The 16,821-nt window shown below is 35.4% G+C and overlaps 2 protein-coding genes across 4 annotated transcripts in view; one reads left to right on the top strand and one right to left on the bottom strand.

Annotated features, from left to right (window-relative positions):
* Positions 1-312, top strand: part of LOC147395628 (Peptidase C13 family) — a 6,887-nt gene extending 6,575 nt beyond the window's left edge. For both annotated transcript variants that reach the window (XM_086450343.1, XM_086450344.1), the window contains exon 10: positions 1-312. This exon is cut by the window's left edge and continues 47 nt beyond it. In XM_086450343.1, coding sequence (XP_086306469.1) covers positions 1-94 — 94 coding nt within the window. In that variant the 3' untranslated portion in view covers positions 95-312.
* A 697-nt stretch (positions 313-1,009) lies between these two features.
* The window catches only part of LOC147395629 (TNF receptor-associated factor homolog 1a-like), a 30,251-nt gene continuing 14,439 nt past the window's right edge, over positions 1,010-16,821 (bottom strand). The window contains exons 10-13 of one of the 2 annotated variants that reach the window (XM_086450338.1): positions 13,931-14,081; positions 4,093-4,547; positions 3,795-3,996; positions 1,010-3,257 (exon numbers count right to left, since the gene is read on the bottom strand). In XM_086450338.1, the coding sequence (XP_086306464.1) occupies positions 1,950-3,257; positions 3,795-3,996; positions 4,093-4,547; positions 13,931-14,081 (2,116 nt within the window). In that variant the 3' untranslated portion in view covers positions 1,010-1,949. The remainder of the gene's footprint in view (positions 3,258-3,794; positions 3,997-4,092; positions 4,548-13,930; positions 14,082-16,821) is intronic. The other variant, XM_086450340.1, reaches the window with a different exon arrangement.

The raw sequence follows: 16,821 nt of genomic DNA on the forward strand, positions 1-16,821 counted from the left end.
AGTAGAGAAAATGGAAGACGTCGACACGTTGGTGAACTACGGCTTGGCATTCATGCTCCCTTTGGTGGCAGTTTTCACTTGGTTGTCACGATGAAGGTGTGAAGCTCTCAGTTTCTTTTTCTTTTTCCTTTTTTCAGACCAAAAATTTCCATGTTTATTAAACCAAGATCTGTAATTAGTGAGGGATACAACCCACCACCCACTCTAGGCAGGTGGGTTTCAATGAACTTGTGCTCCGATTAAGTTAATTGAGAAGGCAATCTTTTGTATCAAAGCAAGAAAGAAACCTATAAATGTTTGAACTTGTACCCCTTTTTTTTTCTCGCCTTACCTTAGCAACTGGTACATTTGCTTGATACTTGAGATTTATGTTTTCAATTTTATCTTAAATGTCAAACCACATCATATATATAGTTCTCAACAGAAAATGGATGTGTTTTACAACTTTTTTTTTTCTAGTTCAAAGTTAGGATGATTTCCATGGTGAAGAGAATCCTTGTGCTCACTTTCAATGGGCACCAACAAACTGAATTATGTCTACGAATTAACAATAACATTTATATATATTTTTTGAATTAAACTAAAACATCAGAAGAGCATTGAGAATATATTTTCAAAAGCATTTTATCTTGTACTATATATCCACTAATATCCCCCCCTATAATCATTTTTTCTCAACAAAAAAAAACACACACACACACACACATTCATTGCAACATGTGGATATCCATAAAAACAATGTTTTGTTCATTTTTTTAAATTATTCAACAAGGTTGGTGCAACATGACTTTGATATATTATACTTTTACAGCAATGTTTAGTGATGGCTCAAACCCTGAATGGGTAGTGAATTCATCTCAAGTTATTTTAAAAAAAAAAAGAAAGATGAAAAAATAATAATAATAATGTAGAGGGGCATGATGATTCACAAGTAATTCGAATTTATTGGTGATGAACAAATCTTCACCTGCCCCACCAACACTGTGCCCACCACCACCACCCATGCCAACATCACCACCATAATATCGCAAGACCACAAATGACAAAAAAGACAATCGTCACCACTTGTTCCATGATTATAGTTGCCATTTGTCCCTAATACTATCAACGTTGGGCCATATGTTGAAGATTGTACCACAATTCCCATTGACAAACCATCAGGTGTGTTACATTCATGCCACCACCTCTAGTTGGAAAATTTTCAAACAAATAAAAGAATTGAGGATGAGACATCTTGAAGTGAAGCAGTGTTAGTGATTCCCAGTAAGTCTCTTGTCCAAAACAAATTTCAGTAAAATGTTTCACCAGACTAAAATTTGCTCCACAGAGGGAAGGCTTAATATTTAAGACTCCATTTCCATCAAATGAACGTCTGAGATGCAAGATCACTCCTAAAGATTCCCTGAAAATAGCTGCCTTGTACATCGTTTAGGCAAGAAAAGTCCCATGGAAAACACATTTTCAGTAGTTGGATTTAAGCATTTTTCATCATTGTTAACCTATGATTTCAAGCACTTCTAAAAATGCTATATAAAAAAATAAAAAAAAATCAACAATCAGGCTAAATTTTGGGCCAAGCACAGATAGATGGACACAAGCCCTAACAAAACGTGAGCGATAAAGCATTTTTTTTGGGTCATGCGATGAGCCAGGCATCACATGGAATTGGCTGAAGGAGATCATCTGGTTCTCCATGTACAAAACATCCTCAAAAGAGGGCTGAACTGGCTGCTGCTTTCAATCTCCATTATTTCATAACATATGCAAGAAAGGATGAATGGGAAGCAATGAACCAAGACAGAATTAACTCTTTACAATCTCACTCCAAAAACTATTGAGACTCACAATTTCATCGAATAAATTATTCCGACGTACAACAGCCTATTGAGATTGCAAGCAAATTGCTTTTGCAAACCCTCAACCCCCCCCCCCCCCCCCCCCCCCCAAATTCATTGTCCATTTGACGGACGGAATATAGTATAACCGTCTACCCCATGCACCATATTTGAATAATTTGGCACCTGATATGGGAAACTATCACCCTCTGTATTCCTCGTACCAAGCATAGAGACATGAGCACCACTCAGTGGCCATTGGTTTAGACTCACTCCCCGATCAATCTGTCCATTTACATAGGAAGATAGACCAATGTGCCCATCAGAAGGGCCACTGGAAGGACAATAGACCCGATGCACCCCATCATCATGGTAGCTAGCCGGCTGACCAAACCTGCTATAATTAGTGTCAGCTGACATAGCCATGTCACCAGGAAAAGTAAATTGCCGATTCAATGAGTTGCGATGATGCCCGTTGTTCTGATTGTTGAAGTCTACACTCCTTCCAAAGTTGTGCTCCTCATCAAAAAGGGAGTTGATCATATGAAGGTGGGGAAAGTCATCGGCCGACACACCTTGTGCCTGACGAGACAACTCATTAGTTAAATATGCTCTGGACCCACTGCTAGAAGGGCCATGGATATCAAGATTTTGAAGGTCACTTAACAGGGATGGATCACAATGCATCCTAATAGAATCCGGCTCAGAACATTCGTCAACACATAGGGGTTGATTCTGGAATACCTGCTGAGTTACAGAACCAAAAGTAAAGCCTGACCTAGCCAAGCCTTGATCCTTCCTTGCAAAGCTCTCAGTTGGAAGCATCGGTGATGATACCATAGCAGAAGAAAGGGGTTTAGAGCATGGCATAGATGGGTTTATCGCAGAACTCGCAGAACTTGAAGAAGGCCAAGGAGTAAAACCAGCAGAGCTTGCCCCCATGGTTTTTCCCATTATGGCATTTCTGTATGACTGAGGAGGAACATAACTGTGGGGTGAAGGAGAGGGTTCGGTGCCTAATCGTTCAGCTGCACTCACTGACCGTGCTAACAATGGTGCTGCTGTTTGAACCATGGAAACAACAGGATCAGATGGTCTTGGAGCAGGAATGAGAGGAGCACTAGAGGGCCTTGACATTGCAGGAGTAGTTGTTGACTTTTCAGTAAGTGCGAATGTAGACTTTGATGGAATCGTCGGCTTTTGAACAACATCCGGTTTCGAAATGGGGATATGTGGTGACGGTGTTCTCAATGAAATCACTTTCTCAACATTTCGGGGGCCATTCGAATAAGTCTCCCTAACTGCTACTGGTCTGGCTAGGGTAGTGACGCCCTGTGTAGCCGTACTTTGCTGGGAGGGTCTCTCGACATCGACCGGATCTTTGACATCCAACTTCTTTTGCAATGTAACAAGTTCTTCTTCCTGATACAAGGATTCAGTAAAGGCCCATCAGTGTAACAAATAAAATTCTACAAAGTTTAACCTTTGAACAATGAATGTAGGGATTCTAAAGGGGGCAAATTAAATAACTAAAGAACCAAAATCCATGAAGTAAATGTGAAAATAAAAGGTTTCATTTGAATCTGGGACTTTACTCGGCATGAGAAAATTACATGATTCAATAAAAATCGAATTGAAAGAAATCCAGATAGCACCATAAGCCCAACTTCAAGGGACTCAGAACCTACAATGTCAGGATTCTGAAGAAAGTTGACAGCCTAAAAGTTTCAGAATAAGGGATTTATAGTATAATTGGTCATCTAAGATGTGCCACCATATGGGTCTATGTGCAAGTATGCATGGAACCTAGGCTTATAAATTCCAGTATATGGGTCTATGTGCAAGTGTGCTTGTCCATGCATGATCTTTGGTTTATAAATTCCTAGAGCAATCATCATATGTTTCAGCTTCAATTCCCCTATTACAACAAAAAAAAATTTTGATACTATTTAATTTCACCTTCTCAACCAAATGGTGCTCAAGCCATTGAACCCGATCTTTCAAGGAGAGAACAGCAACAGATTCAGGTCCACCAGCCTTGCAACTTTGAGATAAATCATGTAGACGCCCTGCATCTGCAATAGGCACAGATGGCTGATTATCTGTGTCAAGGGCCAAACCAGGCCAGTCATGTGTCTTTTTACCACATTGGTCCTTTCTTCTGCCAAAAAAAAACAAAGAAAAATTACATGCTAAAATAGATTCCAAAGATTCCTTCCAAATCGCATGAGAATAAAACCGGGCTTGATGTTGTTACCTCCTAGATGATGTTTGGCTTTTGGAGTTAAGTGCAGTGTTCCATTTGTAGGAATCTTGCACCACGGATGGGACTGAGTCTGTAGAACATGTTGAAGAACTGTCATCCTTCACTGACACGCTCTTCTTACTCCGTCCATTTTGGAAAGGTAAGCCACTAGTTCCACTATCAGCTTCTGTGGCAAGGTGAACTGCTGCTGTACGTGCATCCCAATTGACAGAAGTAGCATCTTCGTCCTCTAATTCAGGCTGAATTGCTTCGGCAACATCATCTCCTGTATCAGACACGCCACCTTCCAATGGTTCAGGTTTTTCAAGAACAGATTGTGCCCGCTTAACAGAAAAGCCTTCAACAGTTCTTCCTTCAATATAACTCTCTCGCTGCCGCTGGTCCTGTATTGCCACATTAGATTTTTCATCCTTTCTTTTATCCTTTCCTTTGCGCCTATGCTTACCCTGAAAAAAAATTAGAACAAAACAAAAAGGGGTAAGAGTTCACATGAAGAAATAAGTTGATGGTCAGCCCCGAGGGGTTCAGTCCGTCGTAAAACTAGAGACGGGGTTTTGCTCCCTCTGGTCGTGTGTTTGAAACTGGGTGGCTTCCTAATTTACCCTGTTGCACATTGGAAAACTTTCATGGGTCAAAGCACGCAACTGTAGTGACTAGACCCATCCTAAAAGGGATGTGGGATACCAAGGGGCGAATACGATGATTGACCGATAATCTTAGTTTCCTTCTATGCAAATTTTAGGCTTATCATAGTAAATGATGGTTGGCCAATGAATAATAACAACAATTGATGCAGGATGATGAGGGGAGATAAGAAAATGGAATTTGATTTTAAAAAAAAGGGATTTAGGAAAATTTGGTTGGGGATTGAGTTAAGGATTTGATTTGGTATTAAGGATTTGAGATTGGGTTTACGATTTGGGTCAGGATAGGGTAAAACCCAAAAGGTAATATGAAAATCTTTGTTCAATTATTGTAGGATAGAGAAAAGGGTTAAAGGTTTGTAGGTTTCAAGAATTAAGAAGGGGAATTCAAGAATCAAGAAGGAGTTTCAAGAATCAAGATTAAAGAACCCAAGATTTCAAGAATTCAATAATCAAGAATTCAAGATTTCTTGAAAGGATTAAAGGGTTCTTGATGGTTTCTTAATTTCTTAGAAATAAAAAAAGAAGATAGATGGTAAGAAGAAGATTAAAGTAAAGAAAAGAAAAAAAAAATTGATATTTACCTTGAAATCACCTCAATGATTTTCATGGCATCAACTCATTTTGAATGCACCAACTTTCAAAAGAAAACAGAAACTTTATGTTTATTCCCTTTATTCTCTATAAATAAACCCTTATACAATCTATATATAAAGAAAATCAACCAAGAATCCTAATAAAACTAAAATACCTAATTTCGTAATTTTCTCTCCTAATTTTCAAACCCTAATAAACTTAAATAAAAGACAAAGTAAAGTTACTAAACTGCCCCTAAATATTATAATACAACCATAGGTCAATAAAACATGAAAATAAGTCCTAAAAACATAAAATTAAAGCCCTAAAATAAAACTCTAAATAAAAACTAAAATATACTCTTCAAGATTTGATGTCTCCATCAATTCTCCTCGACTGGAAAGATTTCGCCACTGGCAAAATAAAATTATAGCAATTCTCATCGGTTGCGTTCCGCATTAACCATTGTATCCATTGATAAAGGATTCTAGGTTTCCTAAAGTTCACCCTCAACTACACAAAATATCTCAATCCACTCTTAGTTAAAGTAAAATTGATAAACAAAATCTAGTTCATCCTATCTAAAGAAATGGTAAAATCAAGCTTTCAATATTTTTAAAAGGTCTTGTAAATCGTAACTACACAAATACACCGGCCCATGCAAATTTCTGCCGCTATAAAGTTTGTTTCTTTTATAGATTTGAACTTCAGTATTTTTTTTTAAAAACTTCAATGGGCTAAACACCAGACATACCAATTTCTCAGAGGGTGTAGTTGACTACTTTGGATTCCTTCAGTCTCGCAGGAAGGAACTCTCTCACTATGAGTCCATGGTTGAGCTATCTCCAGAGGCAACTAGGTTTATGGTAACGCGGATTGCTAGACACCAGACATACTAGTTTCTCATGGGTTTACGTCTTGAGTTCAAAGCACTTTGGACATAGATCCTTAACACTACACCCTCACCCTCTTTATTTGAGACATTTGCGACTATTGATAGTGATGAGTGTCGTCGCCATGTAGTTCCTTCTCAGACTCAAGCCCTTGGCATTATCTCTACTCCAGCTATAGATCAGATGGCTCTAGTAGCCAATTTAGGTTTTTCTGACTCTCGTACTCAGGGATCTGGGAGTCGAGATCGTAGCCGAGATAAAGGGAGTGGTCTTGCTTGCAGTCATTGTGAGAAGATTGGCCATGAGAAAGCCCGCTGCTTTTAGCTCAATCCCCATTTGTTTCAATCTTCTGCCACTTCCTCTTTGGAAAAGTATACTCCTTGGGCCGTTGTTGTGAAGTCATCATCTATTCCTCCCACTGATACCTCTACTTTCCTTGGTACTATTGATTTGCAACAACTCTAGACTCAGATTGTTGTTATTGTACGAGATCAAATCCATGCTCAGACTCACTCATCGTCAATTGTGGCCTCAATTACCATGCCCTCAAGTACATTTTCTGCATTACATGTTACTTAGTCTGGCTCTACTCCTCTGACTTGGGTAATTGATTCTAGTGCCTCTGATCACATGACTAGTGAGTCCAGCCATTTTACCTATTTTATTTTTCCTACTACTCATAAGGAGGTTCGCCTTGCTGATGGGTCCCTTACAACTATCCATAGCAAAGATACCATCCCCTTATCCTCTAATTTTTCTCTTGACTCTGTGTTTCATGTTTCTAACATCTCTTAATCTTTTGTTAATGAGTACTATTACCAAATCTTTAAATTACTCCGTAACTTTTTTTCCTACTCATTGTATTTTTCAAGACTTGACTTTGAAGAGGATTTTTGGCAAGGGGTATGAGGGAGATGGGTTTTACCTATTTGGATCTCAACCTACTGATGTTTCGGCGTCTGTGCTTCCACTCTCTAAGGGCCATACTTTTTCCTCTTAGACTTTAGATTTATGGCATCCTCATTTAGGACATGCTAATTTTCGACACTTATATTCTTTATTTCCCATTTTAAAAACTTCTTATAATGGACACAAGTTTCAATACTCTGTGTGTGATCTTTCTAAACACACGTACTTCTTATGTTCCTCGTATGCATCGATTTAATACAATATTTGATTTAGTCCATTCTGATGTGAAGGGACCTTTCCTTGTTATTGCTTTTAATGGTCATAGATATTATGTTACTTTCATTGATGACTATTATCATTCTGAGGTTATTCCTATTTTTTTTTTTAATTTTCTTAAAATGATTCAGACCCAATACAACATCACTGTTAAATCCCTTAGGTCTAATAACGGAGGAGAATATATTTCTGATGAGATTCGACCCCATCTTCATGAGCATGGTATGCTCCACCAATTGGCTTGTCCCTACACTTTGAACAAAACGCGATGGCGGAACACAAGAATCGTCATCTTATAAACATTGTTCATTGTCTTCTTAAAGGGATGCATGTTCCCAAGTTATATTGGAATATAGCAATTCTCACTACGATTTTTCTCCTTAACTACATTCCGAGTCGCACCTTAGGTAAACAGATGCCTCTTCACGTCCTTAGACTTAATAGCACTCTTTCCCATTACACCTAGAGTTTTTGGATGTACTTGCTTTATTCAGAACAGGACTCCTCATCGCACAAAATTAGATAACAAAGCCATTCGTTGTGTTTTCTTGGGTAACTCTTCTATGTGAAAGGGGTATCGCTATTATGATCCCCTTTCTCATCGTGTAATTCATTATTTGGATGTCATTTTTTTTAAATGTTCCCTATTTTGGTGCTACATCTTCTTTACAGGACCCTTCTCCTTTGCAGGAGCCTTCTCCTGTAATACTACCCTCTTTATTTTTCTCCACCTTCATCTTCTTTGCAGGACTCTTTACAGGATCCAACTTCATATTTGCCATCTTTGAAAGTCTACTCTCATCGCCCTCTTCCCTCTCCAATCTTGCCAACTTCCTCCTTGGACTCAGTATACCCAATCCTACTCCTATTCCTTCTATTTCTGACTTTCATTTGCCTATTACACTTTGCAAAGGTAAGCAAAGGTGTGTTACTATTCATCCTATTGTCTAGTTTGTTTCTTATCAGGGACTCTCTCCTTATCAAGCCTACCTGACTACCACTGAGTTTATTCGAGTTCCTCGATTTGTATCAGAGACTTTACGAGACCTTAAGTGGACTAGAACTATAATAACTAAAATGGATGCTTTGCAGAAGAATCACACCTGGGAGCTTGCTTCTCTTCCATCTAAGGAGATGACTATTGGTTGTAAATAGATTTTCATTGTCGAGTATCTCGTAGATGGCATCGTCGACCGATACAAGGCTTGTTTAGTTGGTAAGGGATTTACACAGGCTCTAGACAAGGATTTCGGAGTGACATTTACTCGTCGCTAAACTTTTTACTGTTCGCCTCATGATCACTTTAGCTACTTGTCATTCATGGCCTCTTCACCAGCTCGATGTAAAAAATGTCTTTCTGAATGGTGATCTGACTAAAGTTATCTATATAAACCCCCCTTTTGGGTTTCGTTTTTAGAGATAGTATTCTAGGAAAGTATGTCGTCTTCTTAAATCTTTGTATGTCCAAAAGCAGTCTCCTCGAGCTTAGTTTCAACATTTTTATGAGGTCGTTTTACCAATGGAGTTTCTAGATGCCACTTAGGTCATACTTGCTTTGGTCGTCGAGGAGTAACTAGCCGTTGCACTATAGTTTTGATTTATGTAGATGACATTATATTGATTGGAGATGATGCACAGTAGATTGATAGAGTTAAGATGTTATTAGGCCATGTTTTTTAGGTTAAGGACTTGGGTCCACTAAAATACTTCTTGGGGATAGAAATGGCCCACTATTGTCATGGTATTTCGTTATCTCAACGCAAATACACATTAGATCTTCTTCAGGACACTTATATGCTAGGTTGTCGTCTTGCCTCCTCTCCTATGGATCAGAATCATTGCCTTCATGCAGAAGCCGGTGATCTATTATTTGATCCTTCTTCGTATCAAAGACTCAAGCCACCTGATTTATCTAACTAACACAAGACTGGATTTGACATTTGTGATTAGTGTAGTTAGTCAATTCATGCATGCCCCACGCACCTCTCATCTTGATGATGTTTATCGTATTCTTCGTTATTTAAAGTCTCGACCTAGTCTTGGTCTTTTCTACTCTTTCACTGCTCAACCCATTTGTCCTGCTTCACTGATGTTGATTATGCTAAGTCTCTTACAGATAGAAAATCTATCTCTGATTTTTGTACTTTCCATGGTGGTAATCTAATCTCGTGGAAAAATAAGAAACAAAGTGTAATTTCCCGTTCTTCTACTGAACCTGAATATCATGTTATGGCCCTGGCACTTGTGAGCTTACTTGACTTAGATCTTTGCTGATGGAACTAGGCTTTTCGATCTCTGACTCTTTCACTTTGTTTTGTGATAACAAGTCTGCCATCATGCTTGCTACTGACTCGATTCTTCACGAAAAAATCAAGCATATAGAGATTGATGCTCACTTACTCAGGAAGTAAGTTCAATCTGATGCTCTTAAGACAGTCTGTCTTTTTTTCATAACAGCTTGTTAATATGCTTACGAAGTTTCTTGGTCCTTCTATTACTAACTCTCATTTTGTCAAGCTGGGCTTAATTGATATATTTGCCCCAACTTGAGGAAGAGTATTAGATATAAGGATGTTTTTTTTATTTATTCTTTTATTTCTTTGTAAGGGCATTTACATCTATTCACTATTTTACTAATATATATATTTTTCAAACTCTCATAATGAGACTTGACAATTACTTTTTTGCAATTCTTCTATATGACATGGTCACATAGGATGAATTTCTTATTCTTCCTTATTTCTTTTTTTTCTTTTGAAAAAATGTGGTTAAAACATTAAAAAATGTGTTTAAAACATAAAAACATGTTTTTCTTCTATTTTGAAAATGTTACTTTCTTTCATTGGTTTAATTTTCGTGGCCTAATGGCTATTTGTGATTTGCTTCATAAATGTTTAATTATTTTATTAGTGTGTTATATTTCTCAAAAGATATGTTAATCGTTAGAAATTTTTACCATCATAAAATGTATAATTATGTGTGGAAACATGTTATCATGCATAGATATTCAATTGTGTTCTTTTGCTCAAAAATATATTGAAAACTTTAAATAAATGTCGAATGTAATACATTTTTATTTATAATTCTTAAACTTTTTATATGTTGAATTTTTTTTATGAGTAATACGTTAATGTTTTTCTCCCCTTTATTTTTTTGATAAACAAAACTTTATTGAAAAGAGGAGAAGCCGAGAGCGCAACAATAAACGATTAAACGGGGGAAAAATAAAGGAACAACCAGAACTAACAAGAGGGTCACCCTTTACGCACAAGATCCCATCTAAACAAGAAGTCCTCAAAGGAGAAGCCCTTGAACTCAGAGAATTGCTTACACTAATAACAAAAGACCCACAATACTAAAAATGATCTCTTGCACAGACTGCTCGGTTGCTTGAAAATTCCACTCATTATTTTCCTTCCATAAGCCCCAACAAACAAATGGAGGAACGAAATTCCAAAGAATTCTCTCCCTATCCAAAAAAGTTGTGGACTTCCAGTCATCAAGCACTAAACTGACCGAGCAAAGGGCACGCCAAGAAACATTAAATGACAAGAGAAAATAAGACTACACAAGAAGAGCCACCTCGAAATGAATAAAGAGATGGTTAACTGATTTGCCAATGGATTTACAAAGAAAATATAAGTCCACAAGAATAACACCCCTTGCCTTAAGATGATTAGAAGTAAGCAACTTATCCAAAGATGAAAGCCATAAGAAAAAGAAAAAAAATTTAAGGTAACGAAGGGAACCAAACCCAGGGTATAAAAATAAGACCAACCATGGAAGCACTAAGTAACAAATAAAAGGATTTAATGTTGAAACTCCCATTCTTGCTACCCACCCAAATCCAAGTATATTCCAATTGAGTAGAAGAAGCAAAAGAGGACAAAAGGCTAAAAAGGGATGCCACCAAAGGGAACTCTCAATTGTTGAAGTTTCTTCTGAAACCAAAGTCCCAGGACACAACCTGGTCATTTGAATCAGAAAATAAGAGATAAGCATCCTTTTTCTTAGAAAACATGGCATAAACACCAAGGAATCTCTCTAGAAGTAAGGAATCACCACACCAACGATCTTCCCAAAACAAACAATGTCTACTCTTCCCACCTTAGACCGAATAAACTTCAAGAAACTTTTGAATACCTCTCCAACTTGATTCTTTTTCCTAAACTCCCCCTCTTCTAATAATACCCCTCCAACTTTATTTTCTTTACCTTTCTACCCTTTTCCAATAATACCCAAACAAGTTTATTGCCTTTCCTCTTCTACCCCATAGCATTTTACCTATTCCCATTCTCATTTTAGTTTTCTTCTAAATTCTATTTTTTTTTATTTTTAACAATCTAACTATGTTTTTTACATCTTTTACTCGATCATTTTCATCAAGCTCAAATACAAGAATCAAGATTCAATAAACAATATTAAAAGATTTTGCAATATTCAAAAATTAAAAATTCATCATCCAAGAAGCAAGATTTTGTTTCCCAAATTTTTTGAGTCTATGTATAATAAAATTGAAACTACAAAGAATGCATAAAATATTATCTAAAATTATCGTAATAATTGCAATTTTTTCTTGTTTTTTTTTCTTTTTTTCTTTCCTATTTAAAAGAAAAGCATCTGTGTGAGATATGAGACCGCATGTGCTATTGTGTGATTGGATATACACACAACATATGTTGATTGCACATCACCGCATATGATATTGGAAAACACTGCATGAGGACATCACGAGCTCAAACTTCACTGTTCTAGACGATGAGGCATCTAGAGTTGTCGTGGATGGATGGAGTATTTGACAAGCACTGTTTAATGGACGAGGACCTCTTCATTGACCTTTCCCATTGGGTCATTGGATTTCATGTTTTATTTAGTTTTATATTAAGAAGAACCTATTTTAGTGATTAGAATTAGTATTTGGGCTTATTTTTATGTTTTATTAGCCCATGATTCTAGTATAGATGTTTGGGGATAGTTTGTAAATGAGTTTTCGTAGAAAATTCAAGAGAAACAAAGTTATAAGATTGGGACATGAATAGTATTTTTTTGTTTTGTTATATTTAAGTTGTTTTAAAAAAAATTACAACCATTAGATCTTGTTGTGTTATTTGGATGATTGAGATTAGATTTAAGGTTTAGGAAAAAAAATTAAATAGATATTTAGTGATGTAATTTTTCTTTAATGATAAATAAAATAGAGTTTGAGCTTTGATATTCCCAACAATAGTCTAGTTCTATCGATTTTGGAGCTCATGTTCTCTTGGAGCAAACTTTATAAGGAATTTAAAGGGGTTTTCTTCGAAGATTTTGTAGTGAGATGGGATAGGGTTTGTTCATTGTTGCGAGTGTAATCTGTTACTCGCGTTTTGTTGTTGTTTTCCATTTCCTGTCTTGTCGCTTTTACCTTTTTTGGGTTGGTCTTCTCGACCCCCTTCGTTTTCCTTATCAATAAAACTATCTTTATAGATCATATATATATATATATATATATATATATATATTCCCAACAATGAGAATGACGTGAGGCTATTTTTGGAAGAGTCTAAGGTAACAATCTTCTTCTCTATCGATTCACTATCGAAGTACATATTTATTTGGGGGGGGTTTACATTTTTTTTCTCCCTCAACCTCCCACTATTTTTCTGTTTTGAGATTGTTATACACCATTAAACCCTAGCCGCTCCATTCTCCACTGCAAAACCCCATTGAAATTCCTTTCTCCATTGAAACCCTACCCGAATCGCATCACTCCAAACCCCTTTAAACCTTCTTTTTTTCCAAGCCCTACTTGCCATCCAGGTTGTCCAGCACTAAGCAGCAACCCAAAACCTAATCGCCTCCCGTTTTTTTTAGCTTAAAACTTCTCCAAACCGGGTTAACTTGCTGCCCAACAAATCGGCGCTACTTTTTTGGCTTGTTCTGCATTGAAATTAATCTTAGAAACCTATATTAAGCATCTAATTGAACCCCTTGGCTAGAGGAAGACTTCTCCGTTAGAACCTATTTTTAGTGCTTGAATTGCTATTACTATAGAATTGCCCTTAAGACTGTTTTGACTGCCTATTAAATTATCTTCATTATCTATGATTGCATAAGATGGTGATTTATGTTTGCATAGCTTATTTTAATTAAGTATGATCTCAGATTCATCATCATAAGACATTTCACATGGTCATGCATCATTATCACAAAAATGTTGGGTTGGATGAAGGAATCCTAATCCTTCATTCAATGCCCCATGTCCTATGTTATTTTAATGTGTTAACATCCACTCTCACTGCCTCAAATCCTCATTCTTTTTGGCCTGCTCTGCACTCTTTAAGAACCTTCAACTTACAGATTTCTTCAAAATGGGGCTGCAATAAGCCTTAGTTGCATGTGACCAAACCATTTCATTTGACTTTCCCTTAACCTATACATTTTCCCAATGCTTTCATTTATAATTGTCTTTCATACTTTTCCCACTCTGCAAAGTGAAACAGAAGGAAAAAAGGATCCACAGTTCTCTAAAATATGATTTTATTAACAAACCTGCTTTTTCTTAGATCTCTTTTCCTTTTCAGCTGCTCCACGTTTCAACTTTTTCCCAGTATCAGCTTGCCCTGCTGCCTCTTCTTCCTGTATAAGCTCTTCTTGCCTCTTCAGGGCAACATCTTCCTGGTACGCAACTTCAATTCTATTACTGCAACATGAAAGCAACACAGTTAGTTTAGCTGGAAAAGAGGAATAAAAATAACCAACTAAAAAATATTCCAAATCAGATTAGTTCATCACATTTAGAAGATCATAATACCATATAACTCACATGTTGTATGGTCTCACTCGAAAAAGTATAACTGTAGAATTCCACGATTGCTTTACCCCACGGATTCAAAGGAGATAGGGTAGAACTGTATGTCGGCATAAATTGACTGTGATTTCTTTCCAACATTAAATTTGTTGGGATGATCCACATAGTTGATGCAGGACGGTGAGGGGAGAAAAGAAAATGGGAAATTTAGGAAAATTTGGTTTTGGATTTTGGATCAAGATTTTGACGACAATAGGAAAAGGGTTTCCAAAATCCCAATTGGCTATATTTTGAAATGTAAAACACAAAATTTTCCACATTTTGAAATTAAGATTAGGGCAAGGTTTATAGGATAATGATTAAAGTTAATAAAATGGAGAAAGGATTATGGCTTGAGGTTTGTAAGTTTCAAGAATCAAAAATCAAGAAAGGGATTTCAAGAAATCAAGATTAAAGAAAATCAAAAAAAAAAAAAAAAAAGAATAAAAAAAAAAGATATATGGAAAGATTAGAAGATGATAGAAAAGAGAAAACCTTGGAATCACACCAAGAATGGTGGAGAACTCACTTCACTCCATAAAAGAAACGCGTTCTTTATTCATCAAAATTCTCCGTAACCATTAATAAAAAAAATCCTAATACAAACTATATAAATAAAATAAATCAAGAATCCTACTTCAACTAAAATACCTAATAAATAAACCTAATTTTCGAAATTCTCTCCTAATTTTCATACCCTAATAAACTTAAATAAAAAACATAGTAAAGTTACTAAACTACCCCTAAATATTATATTAAGACCATGGGCCAATGAAACATGAAAATAAGCCCTCAAAACATAAAATTAAAGTCCTAAAACAGAAAACTAAATAAATAATTAATCTAAAATAATCCCAAACGATAAAAATCTAGACCAAAATAAGTGAACCTAAATAATTACAATTTTTAGTCGGAACCCTTGACTATTGACTTGATTTGTGTTTCGCATTAATAGTGCATTAAAACATAGATAAACCTAAGAAAATTATGATTCTTTTTCACTGTAGCTAATGAGTAATGCAAATGTACACTAATAAGGACACAGGTCAAGGCAAAGATTTCCTTTATATAAAGATGGTATATTTGCACTACTCTTCACTACAGAGATCAACCCCTTCTTAGATAGATTGGCCACATTGGCAATCCTTCCAAGAATTTCGTTACCACTAATGCGGAACACAAATCAAGTCAACGGTTAAAGATTTCGATGGAAAATTTGTAATTATTTTTCACTTATTTGGGTCTAGATTTATCATTAAGGATTATTTTAGATTAGGTTTTTTTTAAGGCTTTAATTTTATGTCTTTGGGGCTAATTTTAATGTTTTATTGGCCCATGATCTTAGTATAATATCTAGAGGTAGTTAGTAACTTTAGTTTGTCTATTATTTAGTGTGTTTAATTGCAAAGAAAATATTACCTGGCAAATATTTTTTACTGTTTGAGCACAACTTGAAAAAAAAAATTGGAAAATTATTTTTGTTGTTAGAGTTGCATAAAAAAAATATTGTTTTAATTTGAATTTTGTGATAATTATATAAAAAAATTATGATAAAATCATTTTTTTGTGAAAAATAGAATTATTTCTTAGATTATTAGAGAGCTACTATTGGCACCCCAAACTTTAAATACTACACCGCAATTTCTTAAATTATGTCACCCCCCATTTAAAGATTAAAACACACTCTTCAAACATTACAAAGGTTTGGCTCAAATTATAATCTCAACATTATAACACTCGTTCAAAAAAATTCAGTAGTTGTTTACAATTATGATAAAGCACATATAAATTCCTAAACCAAAAAAAAAAAGATAATAATCTGGCAAAAAACTAAGAGTTTCGATTGGCACCCCAACTTTTATTTATGATTTTCTTTTTTTCTCTAGGGTGTAATCAATAAAAGTTGGGGTGCCAATAGCAACTCTTAATTTTATTTACAAAACAAATATTGAAGTAATTTAAAAATATTTATTTAATCAGAAATTTACAAAAAAAAACGATTAACTAAGCTAATATAAAAAAAATATATCAAAAGAATTAATTTTTAACAATTTAAATATTTATTTTACAAATAAAACTATGATCTTATTTTTTTTAATGCTAGTGTGATGGCAAATCATTTTCTAGAGGGGGGAGGGGGGGTAAGATAATGATTTGCCTAAAGAAGGAAAATCGCGTGTTGGCAAATCATTTTCCCTGCAATTTTCTAATTTTTGACGCACCAAACACTTGCAAATAGCAATTTTCCACATAATTGCAATTTCCGCCTAATTTTCTGTATAATCAAACATAGCCTTAAATTTATTAGGGTTGGAAAATAAGCAGAGAAAATTACGAAAATAAACTTATTTATTTGATATTTTAATTTGATTAGGATTCTTGATTTATTTTCTTTATATAGATTGTATCAGGAGTTTTTTTTAAACAAAAATTTTGAAGAATAAAGAATGAGTTTCTTCCATGAAGTGAAATGAGTTCTCCACCATTCTTAGTGTGATTCCAAGGTTCTATCTTTCTATCCCTTTCTTTTTTTTCTTCTAATCTTTATTTATCTTTTTTTTACTTTTGTTTTTCTTGATTTTCTTTTACTTCC

This window comes from Akebia trifoliata, chromosome 8 (assembly GCF_017979445.1).
Source record: "Akebia trifoliata isolate Shusen 1 chromosome 8, ASM1797944v1, whole genome shotgun sequence".
Taxonomy (NCBI): domain Eukaryota; kingdom Viridiplantae; phylum Streptophyta; class Magnoliopsida; order Ranunculales; family Lardizabalaceae; genus Akebia; species Akebia trifoliata.